The following is a 27,821-nucleotide window of genomic DNA, read 5'->3' as shown; positions in this document are numbered from 1 at the left end:
TCATCTGTAAACAAACTTGTGTACATCATTGTGTAGATTTTGTTTAAATTCGTTAGGCTATTTTTGTTCAAGGCCCCGGGGTCAACCAACTGCCGTATAGGGCTGAATTGATCTATCATTGCTAGATAGCGCATAAGAAATGCATTGAAAAAGTTTTCATTTTTGCTATTGAATATTGTAAATTAGTTTAATTATGTAATTAGAGCGCTTGAAACAATAAAGAGCTTACGCTTCGCCAACGGTTTAAAAGTGGCTATTCTGACAATAAGCTTTTTTATTAATTTTTTGGGCATGAATTGAGAGGCCCCTATGGGCGCTTATTTATTTATAAAACAGTCATAACCACAATGAATAATAGAATAGAACTCACAATTTTCAACTATTTATTTTAAGGATAAAATTACGCATGCGTGTGTAACATTTGTGACTAATTAAATTAATTACAAATGATTTAAACAACACGAACTTATACCGCGGTAATCTAGAATAAGTAAACTCTGTATACACATCACAATTTACCTTTCTGTCACACGCGTCCCAATTTAACTTAAGCAAATAAATGTAGGAAATGAATTTAATTATCACATGTGTGATTTCAGTTTTGTTGTTTGCATGAACGCATGGCGTATGTGACAGGCGCTGATTGTGGAATTTATTTTTCCATTCGGTTCAATGTCGAATTTACAACACTCATCAAAACGATGCTGTTGTAATCGTCATTCCAAATATAAGTTAATTTTCATCAAAAAAATTAACAAAAATATTTTTTTTTTTTTTTTATGTGAAATATTTTTTATTTTCATGTTCGCACTCAAATAAACTGTTAAATATGGTTTGACATTATAGTCGCTATAGATAATTATTAAAACTAGAGGTCCCGCAGTAGTCTAAATTCGACTATAATTAATTGGAATTGTAAGTTTGTACACTATTATGATTGTATTTTATACAAATTTCGCCAAGACTACACTATAAAAAATATTAACAAAGACAAACAATATTTAATCTATTCTCAATTTGACAACAGACGTCAAGAACAAAAGTTTCACAATAAATGGTATGCATGCGTATGTGCGTCAAATACATGGTATGTAGTGTGTGTAATGTTTTCTTTATTGATTTAATGTATCTTTTATGCATTATTTAAAAAAAATATTAGCATTGCGCATTTCTTCTCTATATTCTCTATAAGTGTGAAAAATTTCATACTCCTCCTTCCGCGCAATTTTCGTAAAAAGGGATACAAAGTTTTTGCTTCACGTATTAATATATAGACAATATAAAAAAAATGCTCTAGAATTTTCTCTAACCAATAAAATAGATAGCATTTTGTGATTGCTTCTCAATCTCATTTTGCTACTGAAAATCACTTCATTTTTATGTTTTTTCTTATTTCATTATTTAATTTACGCTCTCAGTGACCAACTTCGAATAACCAAATCAAAATGCGTTAATAAACTCAAACAAAAATATTGCTCTAAAGCCAAGGTTCAAACGACACAACCAATCCTTACGCTTAGATTTATTTTCAAGTCCAAATAAACATAATAATTGTTCTGTTCTAGTAAACTATCATCTATAGAGGACCGTGTAAAGCGATCGTATTAAGTTACAGTCCGCGATGATTTATGAAGAGAACTGAGCCGACATCTGTAGGTACCATTTATGGGAAATCCAACCTTTACGGACACCGCGGTAGTATGTTCGATTCTATTTAGATGAAATATGGACAACAATAGCACTTTAACGGGAAATGAAATTGTTTTATTGTACATATCACTGGTGGTTGAACCTCTTGTGAGTCCGCACGGGTAGGTACCACCACCCCGCCTATTTCTGCCGTGAAGCAGTAATGCGTTTCGGTTTGAAGGGTGGGGCAGCCGTTGTAACTATACTGAGACCTTAGAACTTATATCTCAAGGTGGGTGGCGCATTTACAGTGTAGATGTCTATGGGCTCCAGTAACCACTTAACAGCAGGTGGGCTGTGAGCTCGTCCACCCATCTAAGAATAAAAAAGAAAAACATATTTTCTACGGTTTTCGCAAGATGTAGACACAATAAAAGTAGCGGTTTTTTTTTAATGACCACAAATTATTATTGATATTTCAAATACAATACAGTGTTCTAGGTCAAGGACGAAACCTGTTTTAAAATAATAAATCTTGGCTATGTTCAAAATCTCGAAATATATAGACGAATTATTATTGATGATAAAACTAATGAATTCAATGCATAACATTAATTTGTTTTTGAAATACGAGGTGTGTACTACCCCTTTGACGAGTATCAAAACAATATTTTACGTTTGGCAGCGGTTTGGCTCTGCCCCTGGCATTGCTGGCGTCCATGGGCGATGGTAATCACTCACCATCACCACTCATCTACATGAGCGAGAAAAAATTTTTTTTTTGATAAAATACACGAAAAAAAAAATGCTCAAATCATTTACCAATGTAAAGATATAAAAAAAAAACATTATGATAACAATAACAATTTAGCGGATGTTTTATTTCGTAAACTTTCACAATAAACCTTGAAGAAAATATGAAAGCAAATGGTTAAATTTAATGATTTCCGGCCATCGCCTTTTTCTCCTTGGCAATTAATATGTTTATGCAAAGATATTATCAACGATACATGAATCCACTTGCAGTTTATGTCGCTAGCTTACAGACCACCTGAAGCATCAAAAGGGGGCGAATTTGTTTTAAAATAATAGCAAAAATGTCACTCACCTCATGTCGCAATGGGCAAGGCGTTATTTGAAAAATATCGAACTAACCTCCATTGCCAGTAATACCTTGATATTTCTAACAACACTAAGAAGTCATTGATCTGGTTGGTACTTTATGATTATTCATAACTTAATATTTATGCATCAAATACATACTAAATCTCATCTAATAAATTAGAAACTATGAAACGACTAAGTATATTCCTGAAACTAATGCGAACTAATATTTAATCACACCGGCAAGGGTAAGGGTGTAGAATACCGAAAGCCTACTTTTACTGTAAGAAATAACAGTAGTTGTTTTAAATATTGACATTTATCGTGTTGTCAATAAAACACAATTCACGTTGTAGTTTTTTTTCCACACAGCAAAAGTCAAATTGGATGGCATATGGTTTACATATATGTTAAATACCATTTTTTCATTTTGATGTATTATTTAGCTTTCAATAAAGCTCTCTAATTCCTGTATCAAAAACATATTTTCATTGGCGGCAAATAAAAACAGTTTCCTTCGCATCATAAAAAAAAAAAAAAAAACCCAGATCATTATTACAATACAGTTCTCCTGACACAAAGGAATGTTCAAAAACAATACACATCCGTTAATTTTGACCTTGTTTTCTTATAATAAAGTTGTTAGTAGTGTATTACAAACAGCATTGTATAAACGTTTTCGGACACGCGTTATTTTTCAGTTTACCGCTGGTAAACTGTGACGTCACACAGGAATGCAGCTACCAAACAATGCTATCAGTTTGCTAAATGATTGCACAATATAATGTTTCGCTAAACGGAAAGCCTTTTATAATATTGTGCTTAATGAGAACATCTTTTTTTTTAAATAAAAATTTAAGAAATTACTAGTTGACTCGTGATATAAGTCGTGTTTAACGAGTCTGAAGAAGCATTATCCAGAGTTTAGAGGATAATCATAACTATTTTATTTATTTATTGGCACGATCAACTGGCATCCATAAATACGCTTATCGACAGAGCTGTAATGGATCGATAGTTAGACAACTGTAATAAAAAAGGTAACATTAAAATAATACGGTGAAAAAAAAAAAAACTGTCAATTAATATAATGATCGATGAAAATGGAAGTGGACAACCCTATGCCGGTTAGGGTGTCATACTTTTTCCGGTGGTGTGTATTTTTTTTTATTAGTGAGCGAGCGAAAGTTCGTCAATAATAAATGTAGCAAAAAAATGAGAAATATGTTAGAGAAAGTACCAGAGGAATGGCTCTCCGAGAGGGCCGCTCAACGGTAGACGCGATCCTTCGCGTGCGGGCCCTCTCGGATGAGGCCGTCTCCGGGGGTGGGGTGACTTTGGCGGTGTCACTCGATATCGCCAATGCGTTCAACACCCTGCCCTGGTCCGTGATAGGGGGGGGCGCTGGAACGACACGGAGTGCCCCCCTACCTTCGCCGGCTGGTGGGTTCCTACTTGGAAGACAGATCGGTCACGTGTACCGGACACGGTGGGATCGTGCACCGGTTCCCGGTCGTGCGCGGTGTTCCACAGGGGTCGGTGCTCAGCCCTCTTTTGTGGAATATCGGGTATGACTGGGTGCTGAGGGCTGCCCTCCTCCCGGGCCTGAGTGTAATCTGTTACGCAGACGACACGTTGGTCGTGGCCCGGGGGGGAGTTTTGCTGAGTCTGCCCGTCTTGCTACGGCTGGGGTGGCGCATGTCGTCGGCAAAATCAGGAGATTGGGCCTCGACGTGGCGCTCAGTAAATCCGAGGCCATGTGGTTCCACAGGCCCCGGAGAGTGCCACCTGTTGATGCCCATATCGTGGTTGGAGGCGTCCGTATCGGGGTCGGGGTGCAGTTGAAGTACCTCGGCCTCATTCTGGACAGTTGTTGGACCTTCCGTGCTCACTTTCAGAATCTGGTCCCTCGTTTGTTTGGGGTGGCCGGCGCGTTAAGCCGGCTCCTTCCCAATGTCGGGGGGCCTGACCAGGTGACGCGCCGTCTCTATACAGGGGTGGTGCGATCAATGGCCCTATATGGCCCTAATGGGGCGCCCGTGTGGGGCCAGTCCCTGGCCGTGGGGGTAGCGAAGCTGCTGCAACGGCCGCAACGCACCATCGCGGTCAGGGTCATCCGTGGTTATCGCACCATCTCTTTCGAGGCGGCGTGTGTACTGGCTGGGACGCCGCCTTGGGTCCTGGAGGCGGAGGCGCTTGCTGCTGACTATCAGTGGCGGGCTGACCTTCGTATCCGGGGCGTGGCACGTCCCAGTCCCAGTGTGGTCAGAGCGCGGAGGGCCCAATCTCGGCGGTCCGTGCTGGAGGCATGGTCCAGACGGCTGGCCGATCCTTCGGTTGGTCGTAGGACCGTCGAGGCGATTCGCCCGGTTCTTGTAAACTGGGTGAATCGTGACAGAGGACGCCTCACTTTCCGGCTCACGCAGGTGCTCACTGGGCATGGTTGCTTCGGTGAGTTCCTGCACCGGATCGGAGCCGAGCCGACGGCAGAGTGCCACCATTGTGGTTGCGACTTGGACACGGCGGAGCACACGCTCGTCGCCTGCCCCGCATGGGAGGGGTGGCGCCGTGTCCTCGTCGCAAAAATAGGAAACGACTTGTCGTTGCCGAGTGTTGTGGCATCGATGCTCGACGACGACGAGTCGTGGAAGGCGATGCTCGACTTCTGCGAGTGCACCATCTCGCAGAAGGAGGCGGCGGGGCGCGTGAGAGACACGCAAGCCCGCCGCCGTCGAGCGGGGGCCAGGGAGGCGGATCTCGCCCAAGCCCTGGCCCTCTAAGTGTTTCGGGTCCCCTTCATATGTCGGTCTGGGGACAGGCGAAGGGGGCCTAAGAAGACGACGTGCAAGCTGCTCTGCACGCGTTTTACGCAAGAGCATCCGGGTGATGGAAGGCCGGCTATCCTCGACCCACGCTGGTTCTGACCCAGCGGGGTATTCCGTAGGATAGACCATTCTAACCGGCGCCATCTAGGCGGGCTCCGGATAGCCTGCCGACCGAGAGGGCTGGTGGTCGTGGCGCCGACGACCGCCGGTCCGGCGTCCCGAGGGGGAGGGTGATGGGAGAGATGTGCTCCGCACTAAACGCTTCACTTTCCCCCCTTTGCCTTTTCATGGGTTCTGTCTCATGCGAGGTTCGGACGCGGGTTGTTGAGCGACAGGAGGTAGAGGAATGGCTCACTAATTTTGAAACTTTTATTTTTATTAGCCCATAGACGTCTACAACGTAAATGCGCCACCCACCTTGAGATGTGTTCTTAAGTCTCAAGTATAGTTACAACGGCTGCCCCACCCTTCAAACCGAAACGCATTATTGCTTCACGGCAAAAATGGGCAGGGTGGTAGTACCTACCTGTGCAGACTCCCAAGTGGTCCTACCACCAATAAAAATTTTTGAGAATGAGAGCAAGATCTTCTATGATATCGGCTAATCTTCTATTAAACATACAGGGTATTAGCATGCGTCTCTTGATGTGCCCCTATTGATCTCCAAGCCAACTTAAAGCCCAAAAACACTTTGGGAGATGACAAATTTTGCTCTGCCTCTGCTCCTACCTCGGTGGTAAAAAGTAAATAGATCATATCATCTTAATTTCCACCTCTTTTTTTTCGTAGATACAATAATTGCCGCATATGATAAAATTAATTACACGTGTATCCAATACATGTTATGGAGATCGGTAATATCAGCAATGACAAATAGCCAATAACGGCTTTTGTTATTTTCAAATAACGTTAAAATATTGCAACATTTTCATTGAAAACACCTGCGTGATTGATGGTGATGGATGTCTGTTTATTTTTTTACACAAATTGCTTTTGTGCGTAACGAAAATATTTTCGATACCGACCGAGTCGCTAAGCTTCGTTCACTTCCCTCCCACGACATTTCATAGGCACTGATGTATGTGAATGAAATATGGGATTGGAAAATAAAACAAGGAAAGTTGACTCACGACTTTGAAGGCAATTTATGGATTAATCGCAAAAACATATTATATTCGTTTTCTTAAATGTTTCATTAAATATTCCATGCAGTTAAACAAAAATAATCAGTGTATATTATTTTTAACACGTATGTATTAAACACGTATTAGAAAAAAATGTAACTTATGTAAATCTGTACTAATATATAAATCTACAGTGGTTTTTACGGATGTTCCGTTATAACTACTGAACCATGCATCCGATTGACTTTAAACTTGGTATCCAAGTAGAAAATATATGTACTTAATGGATAGGCTATTATTTATATGAGTGTTGGACCCCCTAATAATAATGACAATAAATAATTTAAATGCCCAGCGAAGCGGGCGAGTACGGCTAGTAACTTATAAATACATACATGTGTAAATAAGAATTCATACATAACCGATACGACGATCTTGACAAATGTCTCTTGGAGATTCGAACCCAAAAGCGCATAGATTTGATGCAACTATTATTTACCATTAAAATCTCTTTCAAATTGGAACCCATATTTGTTTTGTGCCTAAAATAGAAAAGACGTTACCAACTGCCCAATGAATCGCCATAGGAATGATGTTCATACCCTTGAAAAAAGCTAAAGCGCAAATAATGGAGTAGGCATTCGAAGACAAATCAAGTTCTGATTCTGACAAAGATCAGTAAATAAAGTACGCAAATGAAGTTAATTGGAAACATTGAATAATTGAACCGCTAATGGAATCGAATTTACAAGTTATTTGTACTAATGTGTGTTCGGTTCCATAAAAATAATTTAAATTACATTAGAAATCGCACATATAAATAGCTCAAATAGACATTTATTAAGCACGATTATGTTAGTTTTGAGTAAGTACAATACGCATTGTCCGCCATCACTACTTTTTTGTGCAACTGCATTTCTAGAAATAATACCTACAGTAATAATCTGATTTCAAATAGCTTCGATTACATTATCCAAGTATTTATAACGACAACACAAAAATACGCGATACATTTGTCGATTCTTTAAAAAGCGCCAGGCAGTGGATCATTACATTATGAATCCATCAATAAAATTAACTTTGAGAGCTTCAAACTGACAGCTACGAACCGAATCAAAGAGCCGTGACCAAAAAAAAGACTTAACAATATTAAAATCGATTAATCCAAGAGCACATGCGTAAGCATTATCCACATCCCAGCATTTCGCAATCCCACTTAACCACTTAAGCACCGGACATAATCATGAAGGGCATCGTTGTTTACACAGGCTGCCTCTTATCATCACGCATCCATTTGCCGGTAGTCGGCAGGTACGCTAATTACACCTGTCTGTCAAGCCACACTATCTGAAAGGCTTTATCGTACATTTACCCGCCACGCTCCGGTACATTATAATTTGAGTTTACAAAGATGGCTATCGCGTTTTGTTCGATGTGACGGGTTCGCTTGTGACGGCTTTTAGGTTTAGCGATAATCTTGAAAGAGATTGAATGCCGATGTTTTGATTTCATCTTTGTCTATCATTTTTTATAACTCAATCTCGGTACGAAATATTCCAAATTAATTTGAAATTATGGAGATTCCCAAGATAACTAAGAAAATTGATATTAATATCTCACATTTCTTAAGTGCGACCGTGCATCTGAAGATCCAGTGTGGGTAAAATCCCTTGCCACCTTATAGTGTGTAGACGAGCTAAAATAAGCACCATGCTCAAAGTGATTTTTCGACCGACGTGTTATTTTTATCGGTGTAGTAGGGCAGTCATGCCACGGCCCATATTATGTCTATTTTTTCTTTGGCTTTGAGTCGTAACTGGATTTGGCACTTAGTTCCAAAACTTGGATAGCAGTGACCTTCTAGCAATATTCCGGTGACTGAAGTCACAGTTGTCTTAAATATAACTATCCTATAGATCGAAATGCGTTAACCTCGTAGGGCAAATAGGTACCTACTCATAAGAATATATCGACGCTTGAAAGGCAAACGTGACTAAGCGACAATACGTGAACTTTACAGTAGACTAATTTAAAGTTGAAATACCTGAAAAAAAATTCTATTTTAACGAATCTAGCCGTAGGATTGAAATGATTTTAATAGACCTAGAAATATAATTTTTTTGCGCATCGAATATGGATATTGCCTATCATTTATGTACAAAGCACTTATTGTTGCTTAGTCACGTTTGCCTTTCAAGCATCGATATGTTCAAGATATATTTCTTGTTTAAAAAGATGCTTCAATAGCAACTACAACTAAATATTAAATTAATTATTTTTATTCTGGTCTTCGTCAGTAAATTAGGTCAAACTAATAAAAATATTATATAACCGTCTGTCCTTGATACGAATTTTCAAGTTAATCAGGTGCTTTGAAGTTAGTGAAAATTAGTTTGAAATTTAATATAGATAGACAGAACATATAGGTATTATTATTATTATTATAGATTCCATCATATAGACAGATGGTGAACGGATAATGAGCAATTATGAAGTCGTCGTGGCCTAAAGGATAAGACGTCCGGTGTATTCGTGTTGAAGCGATGCACCGGTGTTCGAATCCCGCAGGCGGGTACCAATTTTTCTAATGAAATATGTACTCAACAAATGTTCACGATTGACTTCCACGGTGAAGGAATAACATCGTGTAATAAAAATCAAACCCGCAAAATTATAATTTGCGTAATTACTGGTGGTAGGACCTCTTGTGAGTCCGCGCGGATAGGTACCACCGCTCTGCTTATTTCTGCCGTGAAGCAGTAATGCGTTTCGGTTTGAAGGGTGGGGTAGCCGTTGTAACTATACTGAGATTTTAGAACTTGTATCTCAAGGTGGGTGGCGCGTCTACGTTGTAGATGTCTATGGGCTCCAGTAACCACTTAACATCAGGTGGACTGTGAGCTCGTCCACCCATCTACGCAATAAAAAAAAAAAAAAATTAGTTAAAAAAATCGAAGAGATCGGAATATGTTACACCTGTGTACATACATATATTAGCTGGACAGACTATTATCCCTTAAGTATTACTCTCGCCAAGCTAATGCTGCCGCTTACCCCAAAAAAATATGAATCAATCATTATAGATATATAATTTTCATTTCATTTTCATCAATTGCTCAACCTTAAATCCCAAAGGAAACTCTGTGTTGTTTATTGCATAGATGGGTAAACAAGCTCATAGCGGATCTTGTGCTTACCGCTTAGTAGTTACTTAAGCCCATAGGCAACACAATGCTCACACATGAGCCCGAAGTCTCAATTTTATTGTATAACGGGCTCTCTCATACTCTAAACCAGAACACGAGACTTCTTCGTGGCAATGGTATCTATAGATCCTTGCGGGTTGATAATAAGAACCGACCAACAGTAAATGACAATCACTTGGCAAGCACACTAAGCTTTTATTTATTGCTTATGTGGGTGGATGAGCTCACAGCCCACCTGATTTTAAGTGGTTACTGGAGCCCATAGATATCTGCAACGCAAATGCGCCATCCACCTCGAGATATAAGTTGTAAGGTCTCATGTAAAGTTACAACGGCTGCCCCACCCTTCAAACCGAAACGCATAACTGCTTCACGGCAGAAATAGGCAGGTTGGTGGTACCTATCCGCGCGGACTCACAAGAGGTTCTACCACCAGTAATTACGCAAATTATAATTTAATAAGCCGGTATAATGCTGAGAACACACTGGTACCTATTCTCTAATCAATCCCTTAGTCACTTTTTACGATACCCACAAGAAGAGATTACTGCTATTCTAGATCGACATCATATAACCAGAAAAGTACCAAGAGTTTGTCAATTTATTTTTTAAAAATGCCTTTAAACTGGTCCTATCGTTATGGAACTGTCTAGAAACAGATAGAACAAGAAATAGAGTAACGACTATATTTACAACTTTATAAAAAGCTAAATAGCTGTATGACTGTATGTACCACTGAAATAATTTTATGAAGAAGGTTGTCATTAGATCTACGCACCTTGAAAAATAAATAAATGTATTTACAAGAAATATGCTTTTTAAGATACACGTAATTTTTCGATTGTCGACGTATGTAGTAGGTTCAAAACGATGAATGAAAATAGCACGAGCGAGACACAATGAGAAGTTTTACACAAATGAGATTAGATTGACAATTAATATAGAACACAAATTTATTATGGCCAATGGTAAATGCATTTTACCATGTAAGTCTTTTTTCGCTGAGGAATCTCACTTTATGGATACCCGGCCGACGGAGGGTCAGTCCCGCGTTATGTCGGACTCACCATGTAAGCCTGCTGCATAGTTGAAGTGGTTTTTGCGGTTTTTTAAGGCTAATTATAGGTACTTGTCCAAATATAGCTGAATAACTAAACGTAAATTAAATAACTATTTAAATACAACATATAGTATTGTGCTATACATATTCATGAAATTGTCGTGGCCTAAAGGATAAGACGTCCAGTGCATTCATATGTAGCGATGCATCCGTGTTCGAATCCCACCGGCAGGTACCAATTTTTCCCATGAAATACTTACTTGACAAATGTTCAAGATTGACTTCCACGATGAAGAAATAACATCGTGTAACAAAAATTAGACCCACAAAATTCTTGTGAGTCCGCACGGGTAGGTATCACCACCCTGCCTGTTTCTGCCGTGAAGCAGTAATGGTTTGAAGGGTGCGGCAGCCGTTGTAACTATACTGAACCTTAGAACTCACATCTCAAGGTGGGTGGCGGCATTTACGTTGTAGATGTCTATGGGTTTCGGTAACCACTTAACACCAGGTGGGCCGTGAGCTCATCATCATCTAAGCAATAAAATAAAAGTAATAAAAAGTATAGTTTAAAGCCATCTATATAAAAAAATAGCTGGGAAGAGAGAGATATATAAAAAAAATGGCTTGTTGTTATTGAACTATTCTCAAAATCAGGATGTGTTTGTACTTCATCTGATTATCTCTACGGTATTTTTTATCAATACTGTTGTTCTGATTAATTGTTTACAATAATAAAACAACACGCACTAAAACATTAGGTACAATCTTTAAATACAATTCACGAAAATCCAATTGAAACGATATAGAACGAGTAAATCAAACATCGATTGAACGTAAACAAAAATTACATTTCGTAGGTAGGTGTTTTTTTTTTTAAATAGCTGTTTATAAAAACGTAAGAGAGAACTAGCGATGAGCAATTTATGCCGGCTTAAGTAGTCCAAACTCATATAAAACGCACGTGTTTAGTGTTTACTACGTTCAAGGAATAATATTAAGGCCAAGTGTAGTTTAGTCTCGTATTAAATAGAACTATGCTAATGTGAGAAATGGCAGACGTATGGGAGATCTGCGGATTATATTTGCACTAACAAATTCCATTTCATTTACTGATTGGCTATTTTAGAACTACACTTTCGTTAATGTATCTATCTGTAGCCGTCTTTTTAAAAGTTGAAATCCGATGTTCGCTAAATTTCTGGTACATTCGAACTTATTGAATTTTATCGAAAACAGACAAGCATGTAGCTCATTTGGTGGTAGCTCTCGCTAATCAATGCTGGCAATGATATAAACCTTTTTTAATTAGTTCATTAGGTCATCGATGAATTATTTTCAACTAATCTATACTAAGTGGTAGGACCTCTTGGGAGTCCGCACCGCCTATATCCGCCGTGAAGCAATAATGCGTTTCGGTTCGAAGGGTGGGGTAGCTGTTGTTAGTTACAACGCCGCTGTAACTATACTTGAGACCTTAGAACTTATATCTCGAGGTGGGTGGCGCATTTACGTTGTAGATGTCTATGGGCTCCAGTAACCACTTAACACCAGGTGGGCTGTGAGCTCGTCCACCCATCTAAGCAATAAAAAAAAAACTAAGATATAAAACTACAGTGATTTTTACGGATGTTCCGTTATAACTACTGACCCATGCATCCGATTGACTTGAAACTCGGTATCCATGTAGAAAATACATGCACTTAATGGACAAGCTAATATTTATATGAGTGTTGGACTCCCTACACTAGCTGCGCGGGCGTTAATGATGAGAATCTTTATGGGGGTGAGAAATAATAATGTTAATTTTAAATGCCAAGCAAAGCGGACGGGTACAGTTAGTCGATTATAAAAAATTAAAACAAAAAAGTTATTTTATACTTCTAATATCTCGTTTACGTTTTCAAGCTATTTTTATTTTATTCACTGATGTTAGGGCGTGTTGTAAGCCCGCTTAGATAGGCATCATCATCCTGCCTATTTCTCTCACGAAGCAATGATGCGTTTCGGTTTAAAGGATAGGACAGATGTTATAACTATAAAACTACTAAGTTCGAAGTCTTAACTGAATCAGTTGTCGCATATAATTATGTCATAAGTAGAGTGACGGTATTCAGGTTGGGGCTTCTTCAGAACCACTTAAAACCAGAAGGCCCATGAGCTCGTTTACCACTCTAAACAATAAAATAAGTTAAAAGAACATTTCGATGTTTATTATTGGCTCATTTGTGGCGGCATTTACTTTGTAGATGTCTATGGCCTCCGGTAACCACTTAACATCAGGTGGGCCGTGAGCTCCTCAACCCACATAGCAATAAAAAAATATAAATGAACAAAACCGAACTCAATTATTCAATTATGTGGTAATGATTTTTGAAACTTATATAATTACGCAATATATATATCTAATGTAAGTTAACGTTAGGGATGGACGTTTAAAATATACATCGATGTTTTTTTCGATGTGATGCATCGATCGGTCACATCGATGGTAATACGATGTATTGGGAAATACATCGATGTTTCTTATATATCGATTATTTTAGGTTAGGCATTAATTAAAACAAAAATATGTATTAATCAGGAAATATATGTATTAAAATTAAAAATCACCGAGACAACACATTTTTTTTACATATTCCAATATTTTTTGTCAATGCTATGTAAAAACAAAAGTTTGCTTAATCTCTTCCCCTTCAGCCGGTTTCTTTGTTCAGTCATAACTAGCCCTGCCTGTGAAAAAAGTCTTTCTGAAGGGACTGACGTGCCAACTATTGTTAAATACTTAAAAGCTATTTTGTACAGCTTCGGGAATTGTATTTTGTAATCTCTCCAAATTTCTAACGGATTTTCTTTAAGTCTTCCAACAGGAGTTCGGAGATAAACGGAAAGTTCGTCAGACAAAACGTCTTCAGATTTGTTAATTTTCCAGTTACGATGCACTAACTTATGGTGATCAGTCCATAATGAAAAGGCCTCTTCATTTTTATCGGACTTGTCAGAATCGGACTCAGGTTCTTCATTGCTATGCAAATTCTTCTTCATTAAATCTTTAATTTTCGTAACAGCATTCGAACAAGCTATCGGATCATTGAAATGCATTCTTTTAAACCGTGGATCTAAAATACTTGCGATAGCCAGAGCATTCACATGTTCTATTGAACCCATTCTTTTATTTATTTCATTAATAGCAAGTTTCTGCACCTCTTTCGCTACGGGATCTTCTATAACAGCTGAAGTTATTTTAGAGAGCATGCAACGAACTAAGGGAATAATTTTACTACTTGTGCAGTATTTATCACCTGAAATTTCTTTTGTAGCCGCTTCTAAGGGTCGCAATACCATGATGACAGACGATACAGTAGATATTTCCGATGCACTCAGCATTGCAGGTGCTCTAGGGTGGCGGAAGAGAATATCATTTATGACACTACGGAGTTCTAGAAATCTTTGTAACATATAATATGTACTGTTCCAGCGAGTATCCACGCTTTGTATTAATTTTACCTCAGCTGCTCCAGCAGAAGACTCCGTAGCCGCAGCAGTAGCTTTACGTAATTCATCACTAGCAATGCAACTCTGTTTAAACCAAGTCACTATTGATTTTACTTTAGAAACAATGTTTCTCCACTCAATACATATCATTGTGCCTTCAGCCACCAAATTCAGAGTATGGGCAAAACATGGGATGTGTTTCCTTCTACCAAACGCTAATTCGATCGCCTTAACTATATTGGCTGCGTTGTCAGTAACAACAGCTGTTACATTCTCTTGATCGATTTTCCAGTCTTGACATACCTTTAAGAGAATTTCAGAAAGATAATCTGATGTATGTCTTTCATCCAATTCGTACACACCTAAGGTGACTGAATATAGTTCAATGTCTATTCCGAAATGTGCTGTGATGCCCAAAAAACTTTTCATATTCAAGGTATCCGACCAAATATACGTTGTTAGGGTTATATCTTCTATAGAGGACAACATTTTCTTAATTGTTTCTGAAATTACTTCATATTTATCGTCCAGCCAGCGTCTTAGAGTTGTTCTACTCGGGAGCTTATATTGAGGAGCAACTGTTTTCATTAGAGTTTTGAAGCCTTCGTTTTCAACGATTGAGAATGGCTGATGGTCTTTGCAAATCATGAATAACAAACAGTTGTTCAGTTTCCTTGTCTTCGCTCCAGATTCTGAGTAAGAGGAAATATCTTTAAAAGCGGCCTGTATTGTTCTTTGGCGTTTTAAAGGTGTAACGTTTTCGTCTAAGTCTGAATCAATGGTTTCATTTACGGTTTTTGGTAACGGTGCACCGGATCTTTGACTGCCACTGCAACTTGGAACAGGTTGAAACTGAAGTACTCCATCATCCATTTTATTATAAGGCGTAACTTTGGTATCCAGATCCAGAGGATTCGATATTTCGTCTGTAGTAGTTACTGCATTGAATGTAGTTTGTTTCGGCTGAATTTCGAGATAAGCAGCCTTATGAACATTACGAATATGTCCAATTAAGTTCGTAGTGTTTCCAGCAGACTTAATTTCCTTTTGACATAGTTTGCATTTCGTTTTCTTATCGTCAATTTTGTTAAAGAACTGCCAAACGGAACTTTTTTTCTTAGGTCCCATTATAACTGAAAGTAAAAAACAAAACTATATAGGACTGTTTACAGGGAATTTATAATAATACCTATTAACTGCCTAGTAGAATACAAATAAGTATAAGCCGCATTTTAATCGATAATATTAATATAGTAATTATCGATAACTTGGCATCACTACAATAGATAGTATTATTATTTCACGGTAAAAAATATAACCTTTCAATCAAATCGTATCATATTGCGAAATTAATGCATTCGTCGTAAAGTAGGTACATAATCTTCTCTTTTATATCTTAGTTATAAGCACGCGCAATATAAAACGTAAAATATAATAATTGCTTTGTACTTTTTGACAACAAAACAATGTGTCATTTCCAGTAAAGTTTCACTAGCAAAACCATTATCATTATCACTAAATACATTATTCTATTTATTAATACACATACCTGACATACCTGTTCATAAATTAGTTTCTTTTTTAGATTTAAACAAGGCAAAAACTCGTATCGTAACAAAAACACAATATACATTTACACAGCAGAAACTCGGTCGGCCATATTGTTGTTTTGGTTTAATTAATATTGGCAGCACTGATTATAACGTTTCGTTTCTCTTTTCACTCATAGTATAGTAATCTCATAATTTGCGTACCTAATCGATGCATCGAATGAAAAACATCGATATATATTCGATGTTGAAGTATTTACAATACATCGGTTCAAGACGATGCATCGTTACTATACATCGAGTATTTTAAATAAATCGATGTATATCGTCCATCGCTAGTTAACGTCAATGTGTGTAGTAATAAGTTCTGTAATTTAAACAATAGTAGGAAATAATATTTTACCGCTATATTTTACCGCTATACCGCTTATATATTACATCCAATCTGAATATGAGCAGTACAAAGCGTGATTTATCCTGCTTCTCTTCGAGAAGTGCGTATCATTTTCGTCGATTTTTGCGTCACGCTCATGAAATCGTAAGGTAGTGGTAGATGGGTCGGTCAGCTACGAGCTACGGCGACACAGTCCTCGCAGAGAGCGCGCGGGCGCGCCACCGACCGTGTGTGAGAACTCGAACGAGCGCCTTGACGCGCTTATCGGAAAATTGGCGCGAAAATGCGGAACTGTCAAAACGCTTGACTGGCGTTTTAATTTTCGTTGTCGCATTGGAAAAGACGTGAACTCTGTACGGCCCCGACATTTATGTGAATTGTGGTTTTTTTTTTTTTTTTACTTAACCGATCTCATCTCTATTCGTTGTTTCTGATTATGTAACGGTAAAGGACGTGTCTATGATTAAAACCATGAAAAAATTATTAAATAACCGAAACTGAAATCTTATTTTTGCACCACTAAAATGAGATTTTTTATTGTTTCACAACATCTTTTCTTTTTCACAACTCGAATAAGCCATTGAATGCCCAGTATAAAAAAAATTAAATCACAGTACCTATACATATTTTGAATGACCCGATTTTTATGTTGATTTATTCTATTTTGATCATTAATACAATAATTTCCACATCTACATGCAACAGACACGTGAGTAAATAAGACGAACAGACGAACAATAATTAATATTCTCAAAAATATTACTCAAGAGAGAACTGAACATTAAAATAAATCATTTTATCTCACCTCAAATATGACCTACTCCGAATTTCGGTGAGCAAACATTTTAAAACACATTAATGTCGAATGAAAAATAAACACTTACAAATGTTACCTGAAAAAAGCATGGCGTTTGTATTGAAATACATATTTATTGGAGCGTAATGAATTATAGTTGAAATTTAACATTCTAGATAAGGCTAAGTTTTTGTGGAAGCATATTAATTGCTTTTTGTAAACATTGTGCGTTGATTCCAAGCGTTATATTTGACTTTCTCGTATTTGCTCTTCCTTGTTATCATTGTTATGATAATTAAACACAATGGTTTTAATGAACACATTTGTGCTGAAATAAAAAAAAACGTATGTATGTATTTTATGTTTAATAATATAATTAGATCCGAGCGCTATGACATGTCTTTCTTCAAACGAGGCTTGTGGAGAGTATTAAGCAGTAGGCAGCGGCTTGGCTCTGCTCCTGGCATTGCTGAAGTCCATGGGCGACGGTAACCACTTACCATCAGGTGGGCCGTACGCTCGTCTGCCTACAAAGGCAATAAAAAAAAAAGATCATCAGGCAGGCAATCACCAAAATAACGATGTTGCCACCCTTTAAATAATAAATGACGCTTGAAATACAACCTATTTCCTATTGTTGTTGAAAACAATTTTATTTAGGAAAACCTCTTTTTTTAGTTATACGTCAAACAGAGTGTAGTAAAAATATAGTAACCTAAAAAAAACTTCAGAATCAATACTCTGCTGGCTTTTTCGTATAATTTATACCAATCCTTTGCAACGAAAACAACATTTTACTCGATTTTCTATTTATAAATTCTTGAATTTCCGAGAATTTGATATGTTCAGCAAGGTCGTTCGGACCCCAATGTCATGTAACGTTATCGCTTATCTGTCTAATTTCTCTTATCAACAGAGATGGCCCGAACTAGGTCGCCGGGCCTCGGTATTTGCATCAGCAAGGGCCTTTCGTAAACCCGTTCATGTTTATAACGTCGCTGAATAAATCCTGTTTCTTTATTGGCTATCTAATTAAATCTACATTGGCTTAATTTTAAATACTATTAGTCCAATTTGGTTTTTTTTCCTACCTAAGCTGATAGCCTTGAGAAGCTATATCAGCGTAACCTTAACTAGTAGGTGAGCTCACGGGGCTCAAACCTCACGACGTTGCTAACATGAATCCTAGGAAGAGCCGTGCTTCGTAGAATCTACCACCGGATCGGAAACGCGACCCACTGAGAAGATCCGGCGAGAAACTCAGTGGGCTGCCAATTTGAAGCCTTGTTTTTTTCGAAACAAACTAATAAAATCCACATCGAACAAATTTTAAAATATTTTAATATCTCGAACACTTTTTGTAATAAATAAATTCTTTATGTTGTCTTTGCATTTGTAATTCGTAAAAAGCACTCATCAGTTCCAGAGATTTTTAATTTGACATTTTGAAAATTATAACATCTTTTAAAATATGCAGTAAAAAATAGAGAAAAATTATACGTATTCGACATTATAATATATGTATCTGTAAATATGTTTTCTGTGTAATAAAATAACAAATATACAAGTTCATTTTCAAGGTGGATTAAATAATTTATCAATTTTGCATTGACAACAATGCACATTAAAATATTTTTATCGGTCTTACGATATTTATTATCATTTGCAATGCATTATGGATTATATGCCTACATACATACGTAATGTGAACTAAATAGCAACGTGTTTGATTACAAAAAAAAACCATTTACTACTTTAGGTTACTATGTTAGTAAGTTCTGTTAGGTTGAGCCCGTGAGCTCACCTACCACTCTGCGTGTATTTGGAATATCCCCAACAACTACATAGGGAAAAAAGATTGGTGTTCCAGAAATTATTACTTAGAAAAATGAAACTAGGAAATTTTCCCCAGTAGTTACTCGCGCTTTTAGTCGTTAGCAGCGTCAGAACTCGGCAACTCACTATTAGTTATTTGCGTTTGCCAATTTTAAATGTTTAATTATGTATATTTTCAATTATAAATCCATAGATAATCATCCATAACCATAGATAATAAACGTTAATGAAATTTAAAAACCAAAAAAGCCTTCAAGCCGCGTTGGGAAGAAAACCGTAAAAACATATATGCTCAAAACGAATCCAATCATCACAACTAACAATCCGTAACTGAATTAGCTTTCTGACAACTCTATTTTGAACGTTTTAGTTAAGGAATAGAAACGTGGAACCGGGCCATGGCAGGCCGACGTGTGTGGGCAAAAACGTAACGCCAATTTGAATATGCATCGAGATAGAACACAAATTGCCACTCCATCTCGGGCCGTGTCGTAACGTCATCTCGTTTATTATTTAATCTATGACAGCGCTAGATAAAAAAAAAACACTCCGTAAAATAGGCCAATTACAAAATATATTAAATATTGTAAAAGTTTGCGTACTGTGTCCTCGTCGGCGCCCTAAAACATAACAGTTTGCTTACCCTAAATTGACTCGAAAAGGGCCCAAACGTTATCGCACTGAGTCAATTTTGCACGAGATAAAAATAACGATGGTGATTTTTTTATCGTTCAACGTTAGATGGAGTTTTTTTTTTTGCGTGAATAGAAAATGAGTTCACGACCCGATCGATATAAAGCGGTTACCGGAGTCTATTTACAACACAAAATAAATAAATGCTGCAACACATCCTAAGACATAAAATTCACTATCGATTCAAATGAAATTCAGATATCATACGATTTACTTAGTTTGAATCCTTTAAATGGATTACCCTGGGGTGCTCGTGGACATCACCAACATCACAGAAACGTTTATATTCCTGCCTACAACTTATTTTCATGCTTCGTAAGGTAGAAAATAAAATACAAAGTTAAATCTAATCGTAAATAATGATTAGGTAATTCATTTTGAATGGAAGCAATTATTTTTTGTCTTTATAGGCAGACGAGCATACCCACGTGATGGTGAATGGTTACCGTCACCTTCTCATGTCAGTTATGCCAGGGGCACAACCAAGTCACTGCGTACCGATTTTTAACGTAAACTATTAATTAACTATTCGAAGTAAGTAATTAAATCGTAAAAAACTTAAATACACGTTATAACCACCGGAAGCGATACCAAAGGTGTCAGATCATTAATAAAGAATCCACTTAAATTATTATCAGATCTCCGTATTAAGCCAGAATAAATCTTTCAATATTATTGCTGTGAACATATTTTTGTAATTAAAATAGTTTTGAAAGGAGATTTAAAATACCAAATCGTTATTGTTAAAATCATCGTGCTATTTATTTATAACTTCAAAGAATCTAAATTTCTAGTAGATATTAGAATCTAATCAACATAAAATTTCAATAATTTATGTTGTAATATAAGTATTATGCGTTGTACAATGGTTAATCTTGATAAAAAAGTAGTTTTACATGAAGATTTCGAGTTATTGATATACATATATTCTATAATAATATGTTGTTCGTATGCCTATCGATGTCATAGATAAATTATTACCTACTCTCTGATATTATGTATTTTGGTTCGATTTCCAGTTTAGATAAATTGGAGGTTATTTACACAAAAAAAAAAAATTTTACAAAAAAAATAATATCGAAAAAATCGTGTTTGTTATGATGATAAAAAATGTGATGTGTTATAAAAAACAAAACAAAAAAACAAGGGTAGCGTAACCTAACTACGTAGTTTCTTTTCTTTCTATTGATTCCAGCTTACCTAAAATATTTTAATATTCAGATTTTTTTGTATTGCTTAGATTGGTGGACGAGCTGACGGTCCACCTGGTGTTAAGTGGTTACCGGAGCACATAGACGTAAATTCCACCACCCATTTAGAGACATGAGTTGTAAGGTCTCACTTTTAAACTACAAACCGAAACGCATTACTGCTTAACGCAGAATTTGGCAGGGTGTGGTTGGTACCTTGCCCGTGCGGACTCACCAGACGTCCTACCACCAGTAAACAAATAATTAAAAACCTTTACATATGGTTTCAATACTAATATAAGTTATAATAAATCAATATTATTTTGTTGTTCATTTGGTTTTGTCTCAAATAGTTTTATTCTTAGTTTAACTGTTAGATTAGCTCAGCTTAAAATAAGCATTTGGCCTACCTCATTCCCAATAGTATATTTTAAGCCGAATTAAGATTCATATAAAAAATTTACTGATTTTTTTTCCTTATAATCTACTTATTTCTATACTAACTAATTCCTATACAACAAAACTCGTTTACCAAAATTACAATCGTTTATTTTAGAAGATATAAATCTATACGTAATTACAGACCACGCCTATCAAGTGTGTATCTATCTGCCACCATCAAATTTCTATCGCACCATCGACACGGTTATAATAATTAACGCGGTTCGAGAATTTGTTAAGGCACAATTCAAATCACAGAACATAAGCGAAAAAAATGTTTGAAAAATGACATCGTGTATTTGTCGAGTAATAAATATTATTTTAACAAATCTAACGCAAATTCCGACTTATATTAAACAAGGAGGAACTATTTAAGCATGCATTTATAGGCATATATTTGTATTTATATGCATACTCGTGGCTTATATACGTATTTCTAGGGCTTACTCAGTTATTCAAACTCGATCGTAATCAATGGCACTTCAAAATTTGAATTCATTTAATGAAGACATTTTCTCCTTTATTTTCTTATAAAAGTGTGAAAAATCGGTTTCCATATTTTTTTCTTTATAATACGTAGGCTCACCTATGAATTTATTAGATGTTTTCACTAAATAAATAGAAGAAAATCGTTAGACAAACAAAGGAGAAAACGGTAGTTATTGCATTTATATATTACATTTATAGACATAGATTATTACATAAATCCGGTCAATAATCTCTGATTTCAAATTACGAATAAATCACCACTACTATAATTATTGGAAATGTGACGAAACCTGACCTTAAATGAAATCACTAAAACAATCAGAGTATGCTTCTGTCGACGCGTAGCTGTGATAAATACATTATTACGTTGTTATTACAAACGCCCGTAACTTTACGACCGTTACACATTTAATAAATGTATGTTTAATAAACTTAACACTTTCAATTTGTTACGTAACACTTAATAAATAAACGGAAAAAAAGATGTGTGGTGTCGTGGGACACCGGATAGGAACGAAGTTCCTTATTATAAAAATATTAATTTTGATTTCTATTCGAGGTATAAAGACAATAAAACTGGTGGTTTCGCAACAGCCTACGGTCATTCGGTAACGTGCGAACTTATTGTGGTACACTTCATTCACGGTTGTTTGCATAAGAGTTAGTGTCTTGCGCAAACGAACGCTCTTAGATCGTGGTCAACGAATAATAAAAAATATGTTATTTTTGTACGTTATTGCAAAGTTAAGTTGTACACTGTGTGCATTACTAATAAAAACTTCACGTTACGGACGTTCTTTCCCGGTTAGGGTACCCCTCCGCATCGTCCCATAAGGAACTTCGTTCCAAAAATTAAGAGAATAATAATTAATATCGATATTAATAGATATTGCTAACGACAAATTATCATCAACGAGCCGGCAAGCATTAAAATAAATGTTGCCATACTTAGCATAAATCTTAATAAATTAAATTGAGAATACTCACAACAACACATCGAGCCTGTTTCTGCTGCGACGCAGTGGTCCGGTTTGATAGGTTAGACAGCCGTTATACAATCAACCCTTCGACCTCATGCCTAAGGTGAATGGCGGAATTCACGCCTTGATGTCTACCAACCCTGAATTCGCTTAACTATTTACACCAAAAATAAAAATTAACTATATCGAGGGTTGAAAGGCTATTTAGTTTAAGCGACATTTCGGTTAATACGCGACATTTATCTTTGTAATTAAAGGTCAGCTTTATTTGGTACTAACTGTAGCCGTCCGCTTTGCTGGCCATTTAAAATTAACATTATTATTTCTCACCCCCACAAAGATTCTCATCATTAACGCCCTCGCAACTGGCTTAGGGAGTCCAACACTCATATAAATATTAGCCTATCCATTAAGTATATGTATTTTCTATATGGATACCGAGTTTCAAGTCAATCGGATGCATGGTACAGTAGTTATAGCGGAACATCCGTAAAAAACCGCTGTAGGTTTATATATTAGTATTAGTATCAACAATTCGATGTTTTTAATTGAACTTCAATTATGTTTACCACATTCAAATAGCTGAAGAAGCTTATGCCATAATGATATTTTTTCCAAATTTTAAACTTTAAATGGCTCTCCTGTAAAGTTGCAAAGGTGTCGCATATCAAAATGGCTCTCCTGTAAAGTTGTGCGCCATTTTGAGAAGGCGGCACGACATGAGAACCCTCTCATCGTAGCCGCTAGAAACTACATACCCGACCCAGTAGACCGAATGGTAAACCGTCGACGTTGCCCAAAGCACGTCATTGCGGATCCTCCTGATCCATTAACGGTGCTTTTAAGCACCACAAGCACCGGTCCCCGTCCTCGTCGAACCCGTCGCTTGCGACGAAGGGCTCGACGAGCGAACTAACCCATAGACACAGCCCACTGAGTTTCTCGCCGGATCTTCTCAGTGGGTCGCGTTTCCGATCCGGTGGTAGATTCTGCGAAGCACTGCTCTTGCTAGGGTCAGTGCTAGCAACTCTCCGGTTGAGCCCCGTGAGCTCACCCACAAACGTTAGGGCGAAGCTGAAATAGCCTCTCAAGGCTATCAGCATAGGTAGGAAAAAAAAAATTCAAGTTGCAAAGGTGTCGCATATCACCCGTCGATATACATATTATATGTAAATATGCAGCTATAATAATGTGTTATATGGCAAACAAGTTCTTTTGTTAGTACAAACGTTATATTCCTAACCTATTTGAGCTCACATTTGTTATGGATGTACAAAAGAGAAACAAAATGAAATGAGAAACAGCAGATATTTCGTAACAAAGAAACAAATAAAACTCAAAAGCAGTGACAGCGAAGACGTAAAGCTTAAAAAAAAAATTACAACCGCGATGTTTTAGTAACAATATTAGAAATTAAGTAGGTGTGACGGACGGGTGACCACATCAAAAAAAATTTTTTTACGATTATGTTCCCATTGAGACGGTAAAGGGATTTTAGTGAATTTTAACCCGTCAACAACGTTCTGATTTACGTGTTACACTAACAATATAATCCTATACGAAGATTAGCTGCGTTGTAAATGGTAGAACAAAGTTATCTCATTTTGGCTTTAGGCCAATACGGAGCGGTCCTATCCATTCATTCAGTGGAAATCTTTTATAATAACCGCAACAAAAGGATATTATAAACATTAGTTAAAGCATTTTTATTCAATATCGAGTATAATTTTTCTATTGACTTAAACGCGAAAGTTTTTTTTTATTGGTTTTTATTGTGTATCATTACCATTTTAAGAAAACAATATTACTTCCATGCACATTCCCTCCAAATTTCAAACCTTGGATCCATGGGCTTTTGTTTTTAATCTATCAATTATGAACTGTCAAGAGTCTTGACGAACAATAACTAATAAAATCCCAATAAATAATAATATAATATAATTAATAAAAGTCTGCCGCAGAATTTTAATTTATTGCTTTACTTACTTCATCTTGAGTTTCTATTCGTAAAAATGTAAGAATTAATTAATTAATATTTCATTAGAAAAATAGCCTCTGACTGTGAGATTTGAATATCACCACAGTGCATCGTTCGATACAAATACACCGAGCGTCTTATCCTCCTTTAGACCACGATTACTCCCATTTTCTTTTTATTTTCATCTTATCTTATAAATATATAAATTATATATAAATTGTCCGCTTTGCATAAAAAAAAAAGAAACAAAGTTTAAATACACATCTATAATAATAACATTTTAACTGTACGACTTTTGATGTCTTTGAATATGTGTGTTCTGGAATAAGCAACTAATTACTATAAAAGAAAACACCATTTTAAAATACTTTTATTTTGTAACCATAATTCAGCGACAAAGACAATTTTCAGAAACAAACGTTCATTCACTACTTTGAATCAACGAATTCTAATTCTAAAATAATGTGGATTAGGAACATCGTGTCACGAATTATCCTAAAAAATGTTTTCCGACCTTCGACACCAGCATGTGAATTAAAACTAAAATAATCTATAATAAATCTTTTTATGACGCAAAATGAACTCCAGCCTACAGATGATATCAATAGGGACTATTTATAGATGTTGTAAAATCTGTTTGCTTTAACTGAGAAACGCCCTTGAGAAGGTTTATACTGAACGTCTTTTTTCCTGTCGTAAAATATATGTGATAAATGTATGATTTTAACAAACTTTTAATACCACTATGATTTCCTATTACTAACATTCACCGGTTTCATTTGCAGCGTGTGATTAGTAAAATAATTATTATTGTCGGACAATTTTATTGCTATAATAACTAGCTTCATTTAACAGCCGATTTAAGTACGTTTTTTTTTTATTGCTTAGTTGTTTGGACGAGCTCACAGCCCACCTGGTGTTAAGTGGTTACTGGAGCCCATAGACATCTATGACGTAAATGCGCCATCCACCTTGAGATATAAGTTCTAAGGTCTCAGTATAGTTACAACGGCTGCCCCACCCTTCAAACCGAAACGCATTACTGCTTCACGGCAGAAAAAGGCACGGTGGTGGTACCTACCCGTGCGGACTCACAAGAGGTCCTACCACCTGTAAAATCGTATCGTATTTACATAAATCAAGACTAATTAGCGTTTTCTAATTTTATCATCTGGCGTCATGAAGAAGCAAACAAAAAAGATGATATAATGTTTGTATTTAAATACTAGAAAACTTAACGATGTATCAACCAAAATGTCAAATACAAACTCAAACCATTTTTTATTATTGAACTAGCTGACCCGGCAGACATCATAGTGCCTCAATCGATAAATAAAAGACCTGAACTTTTGTATAAAGTAGACTTAAAACAAACAAAAGGAATCCGTGCGACGGGGGACACATCAAAGGGAAAACAAAATGCATTTTCATATTTATCCACCTTTTAAACCTTCTCTGGACTTCCACAAATAATTCAAGACCAAAATTAACCAAATCGGTTCAGCCGTTCTCGAGTTTTTGCGAGACTAACGAACAGCAATTCATTTTTATATATATAGAAGATTATGAAAATTAATTGAATTTAGCATGTTTCGTGATTGAATTATTATTCGCACTTAAACGGGGTGAGTAATATAAATTACAAAATTATGAAAATTAAAGTATAGATTACTTCGTTCGTACTGATTCTGTAGTACAAAAGAAAAACTTGTAATTGTATACCACAGATTTAATCTAATATGGTTTGGTAAATTAAATTCAGTTTACTAGTGGTAGGACCTATTGCGAGTCCGCGCGGGTAGTACCACCACCCTGCCTATTTCTGCCGTGAAGCTGTAATGCGTTTCGGTTTGAAGGGTGAGACAGCCGTTGTAACTATACTTGGGACCTTAGAACTTATATCTCAAGGTGGGTGGCGCATTTACGTTGAAGATGTCTATGGACTTCAGTAACCACTTAAAACAAGGTGGGCTGTGGCTCGTCTGCCCATCTAAAAGTTGATATATCACGACGGAAATATGTGAAATTACGTACAACAAAAAAAATGTGCGTAGTGTCACTTCGGCGATACGGCGATCACGTTATCAAGCGTTCGTTTGTTTGATTAAGCTCAATGTTTTATTAACACGCAGCCTATTGTATGAGAAAACTGCGAAGGAATGTTGTTTTTATTACTCTTGAATCTCCTTGTAAATGTTCTTGCATGAAACTCAATATTAACATCACGCAAACACTTACATACTGCACCCCGAAATATAATATTACACAGGTAATTCCAAAAGTGTGAATGCGTGTAGTCAATATTTAAATAATAATTTAATAGCCAATACGTGTCAAGGAGACATTCAGAAAGAAAATTCAATATTTATTTTGTTATTATGAAATTGTATCAATTTATTATGATGGGCATGAAAATCCGATACTCTGTTGATATTGCATTTATCGTGCAATGACATTTGCATCAGCACGTTGCACATTATTTAACACGATGGGCGATTTAGCTCACGATCCACTCAATGGCCTTTTTAAATATTGCATTGAACAAAATGAAAACCTTTCTATTATTAACGAGCCGTAAAATTTTCAAAACTAAATGTAGGTTATCAGGAATTTATTTTACATACATAAATAGCTTCGTTTATCGGTATTATTAAGATACACAATCAGAAACACACCTTAAAGATAGAGATGCGATCATTCAAAAAAAATAATTTAATTCATGTGCGCTAAGCCTCGCTTATCTGATTTTTATGTAGATAAATGATATTATCATAATATAAGATAATAACTACGAACAATTATTATTCTTTGCTGACAAAAGATTTTCAATTTGTCCTGTTTAAGAAGTGAATAATATTGAAGTGTAAATCGTTAATATCGTCGCGAAAATGGCAGGAGCCGATTTATATCTGCTGTTCGTGATTTTCGTAACAATGGTAAGTGACTTTTTTTGTTTTTTTTACAGTAATTTTTTTTACAAGTGTTGCAGCTTAAAACCAATATAATTAACGTGATATTTACGTTCACAAAA

The 27,821-nt window shown here is 36.5% G+C and overlaps 2 protein-coding genes across 3 annotated transcripts in view; one reads left to right on the top strand and one right to left on the bottom strand.

Annotated features, from left to right (window-relative positions):
- Nucleotides 1-27,821, top strand: part of LOC114244941 (ADAMTS-like protein 4) — a 158,765-nt gene that overhangs the window by 114,057 nt on the left and 16,887 nt on the right. The window lies entirely within an intron of this gene.
- On the bottom strand, nt 13,521-16,328 carry LOC149500831 (E3 SUMO-protein ligase ZBED1-like). Of its 2 annotated transcripts, none has more exons than XM_089735129.1 (2): nt 15,993-16,328; nt 13,521-15,576 (listed from the first exon to the last, which is right to left on the bottom strand). In XM_089735129.1, exons 1-2 carry the CDS (start codon nt 15,997-15,999, stop codon nt 13,580-13,582), a joined length of 2,004 nt encoding a protein of 667 aa, XP_089591255.1. In that variant the 5' UTR covers nt 16,000-16,328; the 3' UTR covers nt 13,521-13,579. The 2 variants fall into 2 exon arrangements, with proteins under 2 accessions (XP_089591255.1, XP_089591256.1); XM_089735130.1 differs by having other exon boundaries at nt 16,002-16,328.

The sequence above is a fragment of the Bombyx mandarina genome, chromosome 19, assembly GCF_030267445.1.
Source record: "Bombyx mandarina strain Sakado chromosome 19, ASM3026744v2".
Taxonomy (NCBI): domain Eukaryota; kingdom Metazoa; phylum Arthropoda; class Insecta; order Lepidoptera; family Bombycidae; genus Bombyx; species Bombyx mandarina.
The sequence above is the reverse complement of the archived record's forward strand: the minus strand, read 5'-3'. Positions and strand labels throughout refer to the sequence as shown.